The sequence below is a fragment of the Rhinoraja longicauda genome, chromosome 9 (genome assembly GCF_053455715.1).
Source record: "Rhinoraja longicauda isolate Sanriku21f chromosome 9, sRhiLon1.1, whole genome shotgun sequence".
Taxonomy (NCBI): Eukaryota; Metazoa; Chordata; class Chondrichthyes; order Rajiformes; family Arhynchobatidae; genus Rhinoraja; species Rhinoraja longicauda.
Window position 1 is genome coordinate 358245 of NC_135961.1, and position 17888 is coordinate 376132.

Sequence of the window (17888 nt, forward strand, 5' to 3'; positions counted from 1 at the left end):
CTTTGATGAGTGTGGCGATAATGCACCAGACAAATTCAGGACATTAATAAGCACTGTCTATTATGATGTATATGATTACATAGAGGAATGTACAACTTATGATTCTGCTATTGATGTACTAAGCAGACTCTTCGTCATTTCCTTGGCAGGGACTGGACAAGAGGTGATAGGATATAATCATGGTATTTGAAGATGACTCGGGTGTAGTCAGGGACTGTATAAGGGAGGAGAGTATAGAATCAAGGTATTTGTAGATCTAGGATATGGATTGGAAAGTCAACGTGTACTATCGTTGCTCACTCTTGCTTGGTCTACAGACAGGATATTTTGTCTTGTCACTTCAGGGTAGATTTGATCTGTAGCTGATGTCAGCTGTGACTTGGTGGAAGCACTATAGTTTTAGAGTTGGAAAGTTGTAAAGTCAAGTGTATACAAAAGAAATCAAGTTGTCAATAACAACTTCTACGAAAGATGAAGCATTTGGTACTGTGCAGGAAAGGTTAATGCATGGCATAAGCTTTCCAGCTACAATGCCAAGAGAGATGCCTATTACTATTTTAAAAAGGAAATCAGAAGGTCATGTGATAGGAGCAGAATTTGGACATTCGGCCCATCGAGTCCACTCCGCCATTCGATCATGCTGATCTATCTTTCCCTCTCAACCCCATTCTCCTGCCTTCTCCCCATAACCCTTGGCACCTGTACTGATCATGAATCTATCTATCTTTGCCTTAAAAATATCCATTGACTTGGCCTCCACAGCTTTCTGTGGCAAAGAATTCCACGGATTCCCCACCCTCTGACTAAAGAAATTCCTCCTCATCTTAAAGGAACGTCCTTTAATTCTCAGGCTATGACCTCTAGTTCTAGATTCTCCGACTAGTGGAAACATCCTCTCCATATCCACTCTCTCAAAGCCTTTCACTATTCGGTAAGTTTCAATGAGGTCCACCCTCATCTTTCTAAACTCCAGTGAGTACAGGCCCAGTGCCATCAAACGCTCATCATGACAATAGACAATAGACAATAGGTGCAGGAGGAGGCCATTCGGCCCTTCGAGCCAGCACCGCCATTCAATGTGATCATGGCTGATCATTCTCAATCAGTACCCCGTTCCTGCCTTCTCCCCATACCCCCTGACTCCACTATCCTTAAGAGCTCTATCCAGCTCTCTCTTGAATGCATTCAGAGAATTGGCCTCCACTGCATTCTGAGGCAGAGAATGCCACAGATTCACAACTCTGACTGAAAAAGTTTTTCCTCATCTCAGTTCTAAATGGCCTACCCCTTATTCTTAAACTGTGGCCCCATGTTCTGGACTCCCCCAACATTGGGAACATGTTTCCTGCCTCTAACGTGTCCAACCCCTTAATAATCTTATACGTTTCGATAAGATCTCCTCTCATCCTTCTAAATTCCAGTGTATACAAGCTCCAGTCTTTCAACATATGACAGTCCCGCCATTCCGTGGAATTAACCTAGTAAACCTACGCTGCACGCCCTCAATAGCAAGAATATCCTTCCTCAAATTTGGAGACCAAAACTGCACACAGTACTCCAGGTGCGGTCTCACCAGGGCCCTGTACAACTGCAGAAGGACCTCTTTGCTCCTATACTCAACTCCTCTTGTTATGAAGGCCAACATTCCATTGGCTTTCTTCACTGCCTGCTGTACCTGCATGCTTCCTTTCAGTGACTGATGCACTAGGACACCCAGATCTCGTTTTACGTCCCCTGTTCCTAACTTGACACCATTCAGATAATACTCTGCCTTCCTATTCCTACCACCAAAGTGGATAACCTCACACTTATCCACATTAAACTGCATCTGCCATGCATCCGCCCACTCACACAACCTGTCCAAGTCACCCTGCAACCTCATAGCATCTTCCTCACAATTCACACTACCACCCAGCTTTGTATCATCTGCAAATTTGCTAATGGTACTTTTAATCCCTTCATCCAAGTCATTAATGTATATTGTAAATAGCAGCGGTCCCAGCACCGAGCCTTGCGGTACCCCACTAGTTACTGCCTGCCATTCTGAAAGGGACCCATTTATCCTCACTCTTTGCTTTCTGTCTGTCAACCAATTTTCTATCCATGTCAGTACCCTACCTCCAATACCATGTGCTCTAATTTTGCCCACTAATCTCCTATGTGGAACCTTGTTAAAGGCTTTCTGAAAGTCAAGGTACACCACCACATCCACCGGCTCTCCCCTGTCAATTTTCCTGGTTACATCCTCAAAGAATTCCAGAAGATTATGCAAGCATGATTTCCCCTTCGTAAATCCATGCTGACTCGGAACAATCCTGTTACTACTATCCAAATGCTCCGCAATTTCGTCTTTTATAATTGACTCCAGCATCTTCCCCACCACTGATGTCAGACTAACTGGTCTATAATTTCCCGTTTTCTCTCTCCCTCCTTTCTTAAAAAGTGGGACAACATTAGCTACCCTCCAATCCACAGGAACTGATCCTGAATCTATAGAACATTGGAAAATGATCACCAATGCGTCCACAATTTCTAGCGCCACCTCCTTAAGTACTCTGGGATGCAAACCACCAGGCCCTGGGGATTTATCAGCCTTCAGTCCCATCAGTCTACCTAACACCATTTCCTGCCTAATGTGGATTTCCTTCAATTCCTCCGTCACCCTAGGATCTCTGCCCACTAGAACATCTGGGAGATTGCTTGTATAGTGAAGACAGATCCAAAGTACTGGTTCAACTCGTCTGCCATTTCCTTGTTTCCCATAATAAATTCCCCCGCTTCTGTCTTCAAGGGACCCACATTTGCCCTGACTATTTTTTTCCTCTTTACATACCTAAAAAAGCTTTTACTATCCTCCTTTATATTATTGGCTAGTTTACCCTCGTACCTCATCTTTTCTCCCCGTATTGCCTTCTTAGTCATCTTCTGTTGCTTCATATGTTAACCCATTCATATCATTAATCTTTCTTGTAAACCTCTGGACCCTCTCCAGAACCAGTACATCCTTCCTCAGATATGGTGTCCAAAATTTCCCACAATACTTTAAATGCAACCTGACCAGTGCCTTATAGAGCCTCAACATTTCATGCCTGTTTTTGTATTCTAGCCCTCTTGAAATAAATGCTAGCATTGCGTTTGTCTTCCTTACTACTGATTCAACTTGCAGATTAACTTTTTGGGAATCCTGCACCAGCACTCTAAGTCAGGATCCATTTTCGTTCTGTGGATGGCATCTTGGGCAGAGGCTGGATTTCATTCTCACATACTTATACCACTGGTACTTTGAAACTAATCACTCGGAGGATAACTTGTAATGACATTTCTTCAATTTGCTTTTCAACATCCATGTGGCGCTTACACTTGGTTACCCAATATGTCAGAATTGTTTTGGAACTTGTGTTCTACCACTTTGGCCATTTGTGACTTGTGTGCAATGCTGCAATATATCATTGGCTTATTCATCTGAGACACCTTCCTTTTTTAAAAAATAGGTTCATTTGAAATTTGACATCAATCCATATGATGCAGCAATTATGAGACTGATTTCTTTGCCTGGAATGCAACATGGCCCAGGTAGTGAATCCCGCAGGCCGACTCTGGCGTGGTTAGAAGACACTTCCAGTTGTTCTGATATACCAAAATTAGAAGGGGACAGGTAAGGAACCAGCGTAAAAGTATTACTTTGTATTTTATTAGCTGTTGCCTCACGTTACTATCATAACTGTGAAATATGTCACAGTTTGCCTTGTATTGCATTGAAAAATCCTTCATCTCAATGTGTTATTTTCTTGAAATAGTGATGATCAGCTGGAAGATTCTGATAGTGAAGAACATTCCAGAACAGATTCAGCTACAGGTATGATCACATTTGGAACATTTTCCCTGCAAATTGTCATTGCTTATAACATTGTAACCTGCAATATGCACAATCAGTGTTAGCTCTTGTCAGTCTTCAAGTGTAGGAGAGATTTTTCAGAATCTACATCAGTTCTTCTGAAAATGGGAACTTGAGTTGGGATTATTGTTAGTAGTTTTACTAAAAATATGATAACTTTGTGATTTACAAATTGGAAAGTGCATCTGATGTCATCCCAGCACATGACTTCATGAACATCTGAAACCACGTGAGACCAATCCACAAAGAAAACACTGTTACATTTTTCATGCGTCTAGCTTCTCCAGTCCTTTTATAATTTTATACGTCTTTATAAGATCCCTTCTCATCCTTCTAAACTCCAGTAAATACAAGCCAGTCTTTCCAATGTTTCCTCATATGACAGTCCCGCCATCCCAGGGATTAACCTTGTGAACCTACGCTGCTCTGCCTCAATAGCAAGGACGTCCTTCCTCAAATTAGGAGATCAAAACTGCACACAATACTCCAGATGTGGTCTCACCCGGGCCCTATACAACTGCAGAAGAACCTCTTTGTTCCTACCTCTTTGCTTGTATACTCAAATCCTTTTGTTATGAAGGCCAACATGCCATTAGCTTTCTTCACTGCCTGCTGTACCTGCACGCTAACTTTCAGTGACTGGTGTACAAGGACACCAAGGTCCCGTTGCACTTCCCCTTTACCTAATCTGATACCATTGAGATAATAATCTGCCTCCTTATTTTTGCCGCCAGTGGATAACTTCACATTTATCTACATTATACTGCATCTGCCATCCATCTGCCCACTCACTCAACCTGTCCAAGTCATCCTGCAACCTTCGAACATCCTCTTTGCAGTTCACACTGCCACCCAGCTTTGTGTCATCTGCAAACTTGCTAGTGTTACTCCTAATTCCATCGTCCAAATCATTAATATATATGGTAAACAGTTGCGGCCCCAGCACCGAGCCTTGCGGCACTCCACTCGCCACTGCCTGCCATTCTGAAAAGGATCCGTTTTCTCCTATTCTTTGCTTCCTGTCTGCCAACCAATTTTCTATCCATGTCAACACCTACCCCCAATAACATGTGCTCTAATTTTGCTCACCAACCTCCCGTGTGGGACCTTATCAAAGGCTTTCTGAAAGTCCAGATACACTACATTCACTGGCTCTCCTTCATCCATTTAACTTGTCACATCCTCAAAAAACTTCAGACGATCAGTCAAGTAGGATTTCCCCTTCATAAATCCATGTTGACTTGGACCAATAATTTTACTGCTATCCAAATGCACCATTATTACCTCTTTAATAATTGTTACTCCAGCATCTTCCCCACCACTGATGTCAGGCTAACTGGTCTATAATTCTCCGTTTTCTCTCTCGCTCCTTTCTTGAAAAGTGGGATAACATTAGCTACCCTCCAATCCACAGGAACTGATCCTGAATCTATTGAACATTGGAAAATGATCACCAATGCATCCACTATTTCTAGAGCCACCTCCTTGAGTACCCTGGGATGCAGACCATCAGGCCCTGGGGATTTATCAGCCTTAAGTCCCATCAGTCTACCCAATAATATTTCTCGCCTTTTTTTACATGCCAATTTTAACTCCTGCTGCAACTTACACCCTATATCCGGGCTACTGTTTGGGGGTCTGTAGATAACTCCCATTAATGTCTTCTTACCTTTACAAATCCTCAATTCTATCCACAGTGACTCTACATCGTCAGTCCCTATGTCACCCATCGCAAGAGACTGAATTTCATCCCTCACCAACAGAGCTACCCCACCTCCTCTGCCCACCTGCCTGTCCTTTCTATATGACGTATAACCCTGAATATTCAGTTTCCAATCCTGATCCTTCTGCAGCCACACCACAATGTCATCTACCAATCTCTAACTGAGGCTCAAGCTCATCCACTTTACTTTTTATACCACGCATTCATATATAATACTTTTATTCCATTACTCATCTCACCTTCCACATCGATTCCTATTACACTTGGCCATACTCTCCTATCTCTTCGTGAGCTTTCTGTCCCATTAATTCCAGGGTCTTTATTAACTTTTCCTGTACTCTCTTTCCCTGTAACTCCATCCTTGTCTATCCCTTTCGACACACCCTCCCCACTATTTAGTGTAAACCCACCCGTGTAGCAGTGGCAAACGTGCCGGCCAGAATGCTGGTCCCCCACCTGTTGAAGTGCAGCCCATCCCTTTTGTACAATTCACCCTTACCCCAAAACAGATCCCAGTGGTCTAAGAATCTAAATCCTTGCCCCCTGCACCAGCTCCTCAGCCACACATTCAGTTCCCCTATCTCCCTGTTCCTTCCCTCATCAGCACGAGGAACTGGAAGATAACCACTCTGGAGGTCCTGCTTTTCAGCCTTCTTCCGAGCTCTCTAAAGTCAGTCAGGGTATTGAGTATAGGATGTTATACAGTTGTACAAGATATTGGTAAGAACATATATGGGGTATTGTGTTCAGTTATGGTTGCCCTGCTATAGGAAAGATGTTAAGCTGGAAAGAATGCAGGGAAAATTTACGAGGATGTTTCCAGGACATGAGGGCCTAAGGTTTCGGGAGAGGTTGGCCAGGTTTGGATTTTCTTGAACTGCAGGTGGATGAGGGGTAATCTTATAGAGATGTATAAGATTATGAGGGGAGTAGATAGGGTAAATGCACAGAGGCTTTTACCCATAGTAGGGGAACTAAGAACCAGAGGACATGGGGTTAAGGTAAGAGGTGTAAGATTTAATAGGAATCTGAGAGGCAACTATTTTGCACAGAGGGTGGTGGGTATATGGAGCGAACTGCTTCAGATGGAAGTTGAGGCAGGCACAATAACAACATTTAAAAATATTTGGATGGGTACATAAATAGGAAAGGTTTAATGGGATATGGACCAAACACAGGCAGGTGGGACTAGTGTTAATGGGGCATCTTGGTTGGCTTTGGCAAGTTGTGCTGAAGGGCCTGTTTTCATGTCGTTTGGCTCTATCTGCCCCATGTGCGAGCATAAAAGATCCTGTGGTGCTCTTGGGATAAGAGGAATTGTTGTTGACCTAATTGTTCGGGAAAATATTTATTCCTTCCACCCACAGCAAATGTTATCTGCTCATTTATTTCAGTCAAATAACTGCTCTTTCCCATCGTAGGAAGGTGCCACGCAGGCAAAAAAAACAGCTGGTTTAACTTGCCTCACTGTATAATGCAAAATGAAGCTAGATGTGGAAAATGACTTCCTGATTTATAGCATATCGGATATACTTAATGTTGTATTTCTGCTACATGAGTTCAGCATGAGATAGCGAAGTTACTGCACATGAATATATATCTATAGGATATATATTGCAAATTACTTGTTTTGTAGGAAGTTGCATGATTTCAACTTCGAGGAAGCAGGTCACCAAAGTGACATGTTAATGTCAGAGATGAAGAACGATTTGTAGGAAAAAAACCTGCAGATGCTGGTTTAAAGCGAAGGTAGACACAAAATGCTGGAGTAACTCAGCGGGTCAGGCAGCATCTTAGGAGAGAAGGAATGGGTGACGTTTTGGCTCGAGACCATTCTTCAGTCTGAAGAAGGGTCTTGACCCAAAATGTCACCCAATCCTTCTCTCCTGAGATGCTGCCTGACCCGCTAAGTTACTCCAGCATTTTGTGTCAACCTTTGAAGAATGATTTGACAGTTCTCTAATTATTGTGATATATGTTAATATTACCAGTCTTGGGGAATAGATCTGGCAGGTGTATTAATATTTTATAATATTAACTTGCAAATCTTATTTTGTTAGGGCAAACTTCTCAGAAAGAATGCAGCATGGACATCAGTGTAGATGTGACTGCACTGAGCATTCTCCAGCAGCCTGAAAAGCTCCAGTGGGAAATAGTGGCAAATGTTCTTGAGGATACTGTGAAGGATCTGGAGGAACTGGGTGCCAACACATCCACGGTCAATAATAAAAGTGACAAAGCTAAGGAGAAGCATGCCGAGCAGCACAACATTCCATTTCCATGTTTATTAGCAGGAGTTTTATTATCTTACAAATCTGCAGCTTCTTCGCCTATTAGTACTCGCTCACGGAGGTCTTTGGACTCTATAAGCAGAATTCGAGATGAAAGTGTATCTGACCAAGTATCTTTGGACAATGAATCCGGCAGTAACTCTGAGCTAAGTTCACCAATAGTAAAAAGGACTTTGCCTCTATTGTTGCTTTACAGCATTAAAGAATCAGATGAAAAGACAAGTAAAGTTTTTGCACAAATGAACAGTTTGGTGAGTAAAGGTTTACACGACGAAGGCTTCACAGTTCCGCAAATAATAGAAATGGAATTAGACAGCCAGGAGCAGCTGCTGCTGCAGGATCCACCCATGACGTACATTCAACAGTTCGCAGATGCTGCTTCTAATCTTGCCTCTGTAGACTCTGACAAGTGGAGTGCAGTGGTTCCCAAACCTGGTGCCCTCGTCCATTGTCTACGGTTGCCAAAGTTTACTGAGGAGGAGAATCTCCACATTGATTCTATCACGCCCTGTGCTGACGGACTTCACCTTTTGATAGGGCTACAAATTTGTCCAATTCCATCCCTGAGTGCAATGAGTCAAGTCGAGGCCTTGAATAATTTAAATAAATTAAACTCTGCATTGTGTAACAGAAGTAAAGGAGATTTAGAATCGAATCTAACCATTGGGATTAATGCAGATGGTTTTCTACAGGAGGAGTCTCCCACCAATACACAGACTCCACTAATAATCCAACCTGAGCAAAGGACTTTGAGTGGTGGTTATCTTCTGCTTTATAAGATGAATTACAGCACACGGATAGTAACTTTAGAAGAGCAACCTGTTAAAGTCCAGCACATCAGGGATCCACAGGATGCAATTACCTCACTAATATTACTACCACCAGACGTATTGGATAATAAAGATGATGACTGCGAGGAAATAATAGATGAAGCTGCATTGACGTCAAGAAATGGGATTGTGAGAGAAAAGAAATCTGATGCTTCCAGTCTGGGCCATCTAGTGTTTACGACTCAGGGAGGATTTCTAAAAATCTTAGATCTCTCAACTTTTGAAACTTTAGTTAATGTGGAACCACCTAGAAAAGAGAGCAGTAATGAACTAGATCCTTTTATCTCAGTGGTGTACTGTTCTGGAACTGATCGACTTTGTGCTTGCACATATGGTAAGGAAGTTTCATTTACAGCTTTGTCTCATAGGTAAATTTAATTCTTTAAAGCCAAATATTAATGTGTGATTTTGCATTAAGAGTTTGAAACTTTTCCTTTATCTAATGTTTTTATTTATATTCGAGTATAATGTTTAAAGTGTTTCATGCTCATTTATTCCCATGGCAGCAGGTTACGCAAAGTTTGACTAAATAAGAAAGATTTTGCATTTTAAGAAGCTGACTGCTGCCTTGCATTTTCTTTCATGACAGCGAACTATCTTGCATATATCCAAATATTTTCATGATCTGTTTGAATATGTAATGATCTAATTTTGGTTTGTTTTTAAGTTTTTATTATTAGAATTTGGTGATTTTGTTTATTTCTATTATTTGAATAGAAACTGGATTAATTTGTCTGAATGTAATATGGTGTTTTCTCAATGTTGAGTCCAGGTATGTATCTGTACCTGTGCTTCCCCCAACTAGTTCAAGCAGTAATAATAATGAGGCATAGAAACTGGGAACTGCAGGTGCTGGTTAATATACAAAGGACACATTGCTGGAGTAAATCAGCGGGTCAGGCAGCATCTCTGGAGAACATGGATAGGTGATGTTCCACAGAGTGCTGGAGTAACTCAGCGGGTCAGGCAGGGTCTCTGAAACGTTATCTATCCATGTTCTCCAGAGATGCTGCCTGCCCCACTAAGTTACTCCAGCACTCTGAAACGTCACCTATCCATGTTCTCCATATTGCTGGAGTAACTTAGCGGGGCAGGCAGCATCTGTGGAGAACATGGATAGGTGACGTTTCACAGAGTGCTGGAGTAACTTAGCGGGTCTGACAGCATCTCTGGAGAACATGGATAGGTGACGTTTCACAGAGTGCTGGAGTAACTCAGCGGGTCTGACAGCATCTCTGGAGAACATGGAAGGGCCTTGACCCGAAATATCTCCTGATAATGAGGTAGTTTGTTTTCTCTCTATCACACTATTGTGCCACACGATCTTCACTCTCAGACTATGTCATTTCTCTGGCAGTTGTATTAAAAACCCTGTCACATCAGATCAAACGCCAGTCGTATGCTGCAGATGATAGTGGTTGTGATTTGAGATCTTGCTGTCTCGTAAAACGCAAGGATAGAGAGGAAGCAGTAAAAATATACAGTAAATCCCCGTTATTATGGACTTTGATTATGCTTATGGTTATAGCGGACAGTTTTGTTAACTACAAAGACCGCCTGTTATGCTGCAGAGGCGATTGAAACTGTCAAGGCATTGAAATTGACAAGCCATTGCTTCGGTCGGCACTTAACTCGATTAAACAATGTAACAAACAGCCTTTAGTATTTTTAGCTTGCAGTAACAAAAATACATTTGTAGCTGTTAAAAAGAACTTGGTATACTCGGCAGGTTAGTGTCCTTGGAAAGAGTAATGGAGTTAACGTTAGGGATCCCTGAACTCTGGGCAGACAGTTGATCGTGGGAATCTCACTTATAGCGGGACAGGGTTTCCTTACCCCGCCATGCCCACACCCCAGACTTCCCGTTTTGCTCCCAGTCTCTGACTGCGGGAATCAGCAGCAGGGGCAGTGGTTATTGCCATTCCCCAGCCGCGCAAGGTGGTGCTGCTTGGCCATCTTGGGCTGTGGTGCTCTGTGTGGTGAAGGAGGTCCCACTGGGCTCTCAGTGACGGGGCTCCTGGATTCTGACCCAGCGCCCAGGCAGTGATGGCAATGGGGGGGAAAACCTTACTCGGTTATAGCGGAAATCGGCAATAACGGACACCATTCTTCATTATAACGAGGGTTTACCCACGAGGAGATCTTTGTAGGTACTGTACTTGCGTCAGATAAGCAACACCCTGGTGCTGTCAGTTCTTTGAAATTGTGGTGTTATTCATATGCAGATTTACCTGCCATAAATTTTTTTATTCACTTGATTTACTTAATCATTTTACAAATGAGGAGTTTTATCGGTGCCGATTTGGTATCTTTCCAGCACTCTTAATTTATCTGATGCATTGTCTCTCTTTGGCAGCCACTATGCGTCAACTTCTCATTCGACATTGCAGACAACGAACCTTCCACTTTGTCTCATAGGAAAATAACTGCAAATCGAAGGTATCACAAAATGCTGGAGTAACTCAGTAGGTCAGGCAGCATCTCTGGAGAGAAGGAACGGGTGACGTTTCGGGTGGAGCCCCTTCTTCAGACTGATGTCAGGGGGGGGGGAGAACAAAGAAAGGATATAGGTGGGGTCAGGAAGAAAGTGGGGGAATTGGGAAGGGGGAGGGGGAAGAGAGGGACAGAGGAACTATCTAAAGTTAGAGCAGTCAATGTTCAATGCAAGCTGCCCAAGCGAAATATGAGGTGCTGTTCCTCCAATTTGCGGTGGGCCTCACTATGACACTGGAGGAGGCCCATGACAGAAAGGTCAGACTGGGAGTGGGAGGGGGAGTTGAAGTGCTAAGCCACCAGGAAATAAGGTTGGTTAAGGTGGACCGGGTGAAGGTGTTGAGCAAAACGATCGCCGAGCCTGCGTTTGGTCTCGCCGATGTCGAGAAGTTGACATCTGGAACAGCGGATACAATAGATGAGGTTGGAGGAGGTGCAGGTGAACCTCTGTCTCACCTGAAAAGACTGTTTGGGTCCTTGGATGGAGTCGAGGGGGCAGGTAAAGGGACAGGTGTTGAATCTACTACAAACCCACTGACTTCCACAGTTATCTGGACTACACTTATTCCCACCCTGTCTCCTGCAAAAACTCTATCCCCTACTCCCAATTCCCCCGTCTGCGCCGCATCTGTGCCCGGGATGAGGTGTTTCACACTAGGGCTTCAGAGATGTCCTCATTCTTTAGGAAACGGGGCTTCCCCTCTCCCAATAAAGACGAGGCTCTCACTAGGGTCTCCTCTATATCCCGCAGCTCCGCTCTTGCTTCCCCTCCCCCCATTCGTACCAAGGACAGAATCCCCCTTGTCCTCACCTTCCACCCCATCAGCCAATGTATCCAACAAATCATCCTCCAACATTTCCGTCACATCCAACGGGATCCCACTACTGGCCACATCTTCCCATCCCCTCCCCTTTCTGCTTTCCGCAAAGACTGTTCCCTCCGTAACTCCCTGGTCCACTCGTCCCCACCCAAACCACCCCCTCCCCAGGTACATTCCCCTGCAACCGCAGGAGATGCAACACCTGTCCCTTTACCTCCCACCTCGACTCCATCCAAGGACCCAAACAGTCTTTCCAGGTGAGGCAGAGGTTCACCTGCACCTCCTCCAACCTCATCTATTGTATCCGCTGTTCTAGATGTCAACTTCTCTACATCGGCGAGACCAAACGCAGGCTCAGCGATCGTTTTGCTCAACACCTTCGCTCAGTCTGCCTTAACCAACCTGATCTCCTGGTGGCTGAGCACTTCAACTCCCCTTCCCACTCCCAGTCTGACCTTTCTGTCATGGGCCTCCTCCAGTGTCATAATGAGGCCCACCGCAAATTGGAGGAACAGCATCTCATTTTTCATTTGGGAAGTTTACAGCCCAGCGGTATGAACATTGACTTTTCTAACTTGAGATAGTTCCTCTGTCCCTCTCTTCCCCTCCCCCTTCCCAGTTCTCCCACTGTCTTCCTGTCTCCACCTATATCCTTTCTTTGTCCCGCCCCCCCGACATCAGTCTGAAGAAGGGTCTCGACCCGAAACGTCACCGATTCCTTCTCTCCAGAGATGCTGCCTGACCCGCTGAGTTATTCCAACATTTTGTGATACTTTCCACTTTGTCTCAGTTGTTTATCCTTGCTTTTGCATGTTCCTCTTTTTTTAGTTTAGAGATACAGCTTAGAGATACAGCATGGAAACTGGCCCTGGGCCCACTGTGTCGCACTAGCGTCTCCTCTATATCCCACCAACTATCCATCATTACACTAGTTCTATATTGTCCCAGTTTTGCATTCTGTGCACTAGAGGCAATTTACAGAAGCCAATTAACATACAAACCTGCACGTCTTTGGGATATGGTAGGAAACCGGAGCACCCGGAGAAAACCCACGTGGTCACAGGGGGAAGGGAGAAACTCCGCACAGACTGCACCCGTAGTCAGGATGGAAACAGCGTGTGGTGCTGTGAGGCAGCAGCTCTACTGCTATGCCACTGTGCCAACCTTGTTCCAACACAACCAGCATACTACTTAATCTTCATATCACATAATCTTATCCATGATATCCCAGAGGGTTTCCATTGGCCTGTAACTTTTCCTGATTCATGTTTCAAATTCTGTGCTTCCTCTGAAAACAGGCTGTGTTTACACTTACACTTTAAAGCTGATGGGATCTAACTCTTTTCAATACATCCTCAATTCCAAACTCTTCTATATTGTCAGAATATCTGATATTAAATTGATCAGGATATAATTGATTCTTACTCTTTCCTTGGAATTTGACTGAAAGTGTTGTTCCTCAATGTCAGGCAGGATCTGTGGAGGAAAAGGGATTGTTGACATTTTGGATTGAGACCCTGCATCAATCCTCATGCAGGGTGTTAACCCGAAACCTCGACCATCCCTTTTCCCTCCAGGGATGCTGTCTGACCCATTGGGATCCTACGAAACCCTTTTTTGCTCCAGATTTCACCATCTCTTGTGTCTTTTGTGTGTTCAGTATCGCAATGTACTTTAATCTTGAACTAGACACAAAATGCTGGAGTAACTCAGCGGGTCAGGCAGCATCTCAGGAGAGAAGGAATGGGTGATGTTTCGGGTCTAGACCCTTCTTCAGACTGATGTCAGGGAAGGGGGAGGGACAAAGATAGCATGTAGTAGGAGACAGGAAGACAGTGGGAGAACTGAGAATGGGGAGGGGAAAGAGAGGGACAGAGGAACTATCTGAAGTTGGAGAAGTCAATGTTCTTAGCGTTGGGGTGTAAACTGCTCAAGCGAAAAATGAGATGCTGTTCCTCCAATTTGCGCTGGGTCTCACTATGACAATGAAGGAGGCCCATGATATATCTTGAACTAAATGGCACTGGATTGTGTGACGTTTCCCAAAGTGATTAATGCTTCCAATTAATGCCTCATGCTTCAATTAGTGCCTCAATTAATGCTTCAATTAGTGCCTCAATTAATGCTTCAATTAGTGCCTCAATTAATGCTTCAATTAGTGCCTCAATTAATGCTTCAATTAGTGCCTCATGTTCCCTTCCCATTCCCCTGCTATTTCCTGTCCATTCTGATGATATCTTTAACCTTGCTACTTCCAAGATGGTGCCCAACCCCGGCGACTATTTGCATACTAGCCACAGAAGCAGATCTACAATCACACATTACAATCGCTCCACACTCTTAAATTTCTTTTCCTACAGCAACATTTCTTACTTTAATTATGATCCCTTATCATGTATCAAAACACTGTAAATTGCTCGATTCTAATCACGTATTGTCTTTCCGCTGGCTGGTTAGCACTCATCAAAAGCTTTTCACTGTACCTCGGTAAACGTGACAATAAACTAAACTGCTCAACTTTTAACGTGGCTTCTTCAATGTTTTGCTTCCTAAAGGTTTCCTAATTGTTTCAAAGTCCTTTTCAATTTTTTATTCTGTCAGCACAAATTTCATGTCTTCCCTTTACAAAGCAGCTGGCTAGTTTCACCCTCCTTCCATCTTGAAATCCTCACCTATGTTCTTTGCACTTTGAGTCCATCCAATCTGTCCAGTTACTTCATCCACCTATTTATGGATAAGCTTTAGTTTAATTTAATTTATTATTGTCACGTGTACTGAGTTACAGTGAAAAGCTTTTTGTTGCGTGCTAGCCAGTCAAGGAAAAGACTATAAAAGATTACATTCAAGCTGTGCACAGTGTACAGATAAAGGATAAAAGGCACAGCATTTAGTGCAAGATAAAATATTGAAGTCCGATTAAAGAGAGAATTCAAAGGTCTCTGATGAGGTAGATGGACAGATGGATGGTGACAGAACAGTTCAGTTCAGTTGCCCGATAACAGCTGGGTCTGAATCCCTGAATCTGGAGGTGTGCGTTTTCAGACTTATATTGTACATCTTGCTTGGTGGGAGCCGGGAGCGGGAGAAGAGGGAGTGACTAGGGTGAGAATGGTCCTTGACCATGCTGGTGTCCTTTCTGAGGCGGCGAGGAGTATAGATGGAGTCAATGGATGGGAGGTTGGTTTGCCTGATGGTCTGGGCAACATCCACAAATCTCTGCAATTTCTCGTCGTTTTGGATGGAGCTGTTCCCAAACCATGCTGTGATGCATCGCGATGAAATGCTTTCTACGGCACATTGGTAGAACTTGGTGAGTGTTGTTGGGGACATGCTGAAGTTCCTAAAGTTTGTAAGGAAGTAGAAACATTGCTGTGCTTTTTAGCCATAGCTTTGATGTGGCTGTCCAGGACAAATTGCTGGTGAAATTTATTCCAAAAAACTTGAAGCTTTCAACCATCTCTACTTTGGGGCCATCAATGTGTTGCTTTGCTTCCTGAAGTCAACCACACTCTCCTTTGCCCTGCTACCTTTGAGAGAAGGGTGGTTGTCTTGGCACCAGGTTAAGAGGTCCTCAATCTCCTTTCTGTACTCTGTCTCGTTATTATTTGGCCCACTGCGGTGGTGTCGGCTGCAAATTTATTAATTGAGTTGGATTCGTATTTTGCTGCAGGGTCATGGGTGTGTAAGATATTCTATGGATTCAGGATCAGTTCCTGTGGATTGGAGGGTAGCTAATGTTATCCCACTTTTCAAGAAAGAAGCTTGACTCAGACCTCCCAACCCTTCCGAATTTGCCGGAAAGTTTACGCTTTCTTATTTCATTTCCGCCATTCCGATTTCGCCTCACGTTTTTCCACAAAACACATGCCTCGCCCCGCCGCTGGCCCGGCCTCGCCACTAGCCTCGCCTCACCTCGCCGCTGTACTCGCCTCGCCGAGGGGTGGGGGGGAGGGGAGGAGGGGTGGGGGGTGTAGGGGGTGTGGGGAGGGGTGGGGGGGAGGGGAGGGGTGGGGGGGAGGGGAGGAAGGCTGGGGGTGGGGAGGGGTGGGGGAGTGTAGGGGGAGTGGGGGGGGGGGTGGGGGGGAGTAGGTGTGGGGGGGGAATTAGGGGGGAAGGGGGGGGGTGGGGGAGTAGGGTTGGGGGGGACATGGACCGTTGTGATTTGCTGTTGAAGACCACTGGAGCAAGTATGTCTTCAATTAAATTAGGTATGTACAGTTTTTTAAATGAAACTCTACATAACAGTCATAATTTTATGACCATTGTTCTTTTATTCAATACCAAGAGAATTGTGATGTGTAAGAAAAAAGCAAAATAGAAAAAACAATAACCTTTCTATTGTTAGCAAGCAGCAGCAGTAGCAGCAGTAGCAAGCAGCACCAAGCTGTATTGCTTGGGAAGTAGTGTGTGGGGATTGTGTGGGGATTGTGTGGGGATAGTAAGGAGTAAGACCTGTGTGATCTCCCGGACTAGTTTCGATCGCCTAGCTTGGGGTCGGAGAGGAATTTCCCGGATTTTTTCCCAAATTGCCCTGGGTTTTTTATCCGGTTTTTCGCCTCTCCCAGGAGATCACTCAGTTCTTTTGGGTGGGCGGTTGGAGCGGTTGGAGTAGCGGCCGGGCGGTAGGTTTAGTAACCGAGCGCGGGGCTTTGTTTGGAGAGTATGACTGCCAGGGCAGTTTTTTGTTCTGGGTGTCAGATGTGGGGAATCTGGGAGTCTGATAGTCTTCCAGACATCCACATCTGCGCCAGGTGTGACGAGATGGGGCTCCTAAGGGACCGTATTAGGAACCTGGAGCGGCAGATTGATGACCTCCGTCTGATCAGGGAGAGTGAGGAGGTTATAGATAGGAGTTACAGGGAGGTGGTCACTCCTAGACCACGGGAGGTAGATAAGTGGGTCACTGTTAGGGGGGGCAAGGAACAGAGGCAGGGACTAGGGAGTACCTCGGTGGCTGTACCCCATGGAAATAAGTACTCCTGTTTAAGTACTGTTGGGGGGGACAGCCTACCTGGGGCAACGACGGTGCCCGGGCCTCTGTCAAGGAGTCCGGCCCTGTTGCTCAGAAGGGTAGGGAAAGGAAGAGGAGAGCAGTAGTAATAGGGGACTCTATAGTGAGGGGGTCAGATAGGCGTTTCTGTGGACGCAGTCGGGAGACCCGGATGGTGGTTTGCCTCCCTGGTGCCGGTGTCCGGGATGTGTCTGAGCGTGTCCAGGATATCCTGAAAGGGGAGGGAGAGGAGCCAGAGGTCGTGGTACATATAGGTACCAACAATATAGGTAGGATAAGGGAAGAGGTCCTGAAAGGAGAATTCAGGGGGCTAGGAAGAGAGTTAAAAAAAAGGACTTCCAAAGTAATAATCTCAGGCTTACTGCCTGTGCCACGCGATAGTGAGAATAGGAATGGAGTGAGGTGGAGGATAAATACGTGGCTGAGGAACTGGTGCAGGGAGCAGGGTTTCAAGTTTCTGGATCATTGGGACCTCTTCTGGGGGAAGTATGACCTGTACAAAAAGGACGGGTTGCATCTGAACCCGAGGGGAACCAATATCCTGGCGGGGAGATTTGCTAAAATAACTGCGGAGACTTTAAACTAGTACGGTTGGGGGGAGGGACTCAAACACAGATAGCTAATAGGCAGTGTGTGAGGCAGGAGGCAGAAAAGGGAAACACTCAGACCCAATATGTAGGAGAGAAAGAAGGGAAAAGAAATAAACTGAGAATAAGAAATGATGGGTCCCTTAAATGTGTATATTTTAATGCTAGGAGCATTGTAAGAAAGGTGGATGAGCTTAGAGCCTGGATTGACATCTGGAAGTATGATGTTGTGGCGAT

At 44.7% G+C, this 17888-nt stretch overlaps 1 protein-coding gene across 6 annotated transcripts in view; it reads left to right on the top strand.

The window, feature by feature from the left end:
- Positions 1-17888, top strand: part of birc6 (baculoviral IAP repeat containing 6) — a 356853-nt gene that overhangs the window by 67502 nt on the left and 271463 nt on the right. For all 6 annotated transcript variants that reach the window (XM_078404650.1, XM_078404651.1, XM_078404652.1 and 3 more), the window contains exons 8-10: positions 3492-3655; positions 3798-3856; positions 7679-9073. In XM_078404650.1, coding sequence (XP_078260776.1) covers positions 3492-3655; positions 3798-3856; positions 7679-9073 — 1618 coding nt within the window. The remainder of the gene's footprint in view (positions 1-3491; positions 3656-3797; positions 3857-7678; positions 9074-17888) is intronic.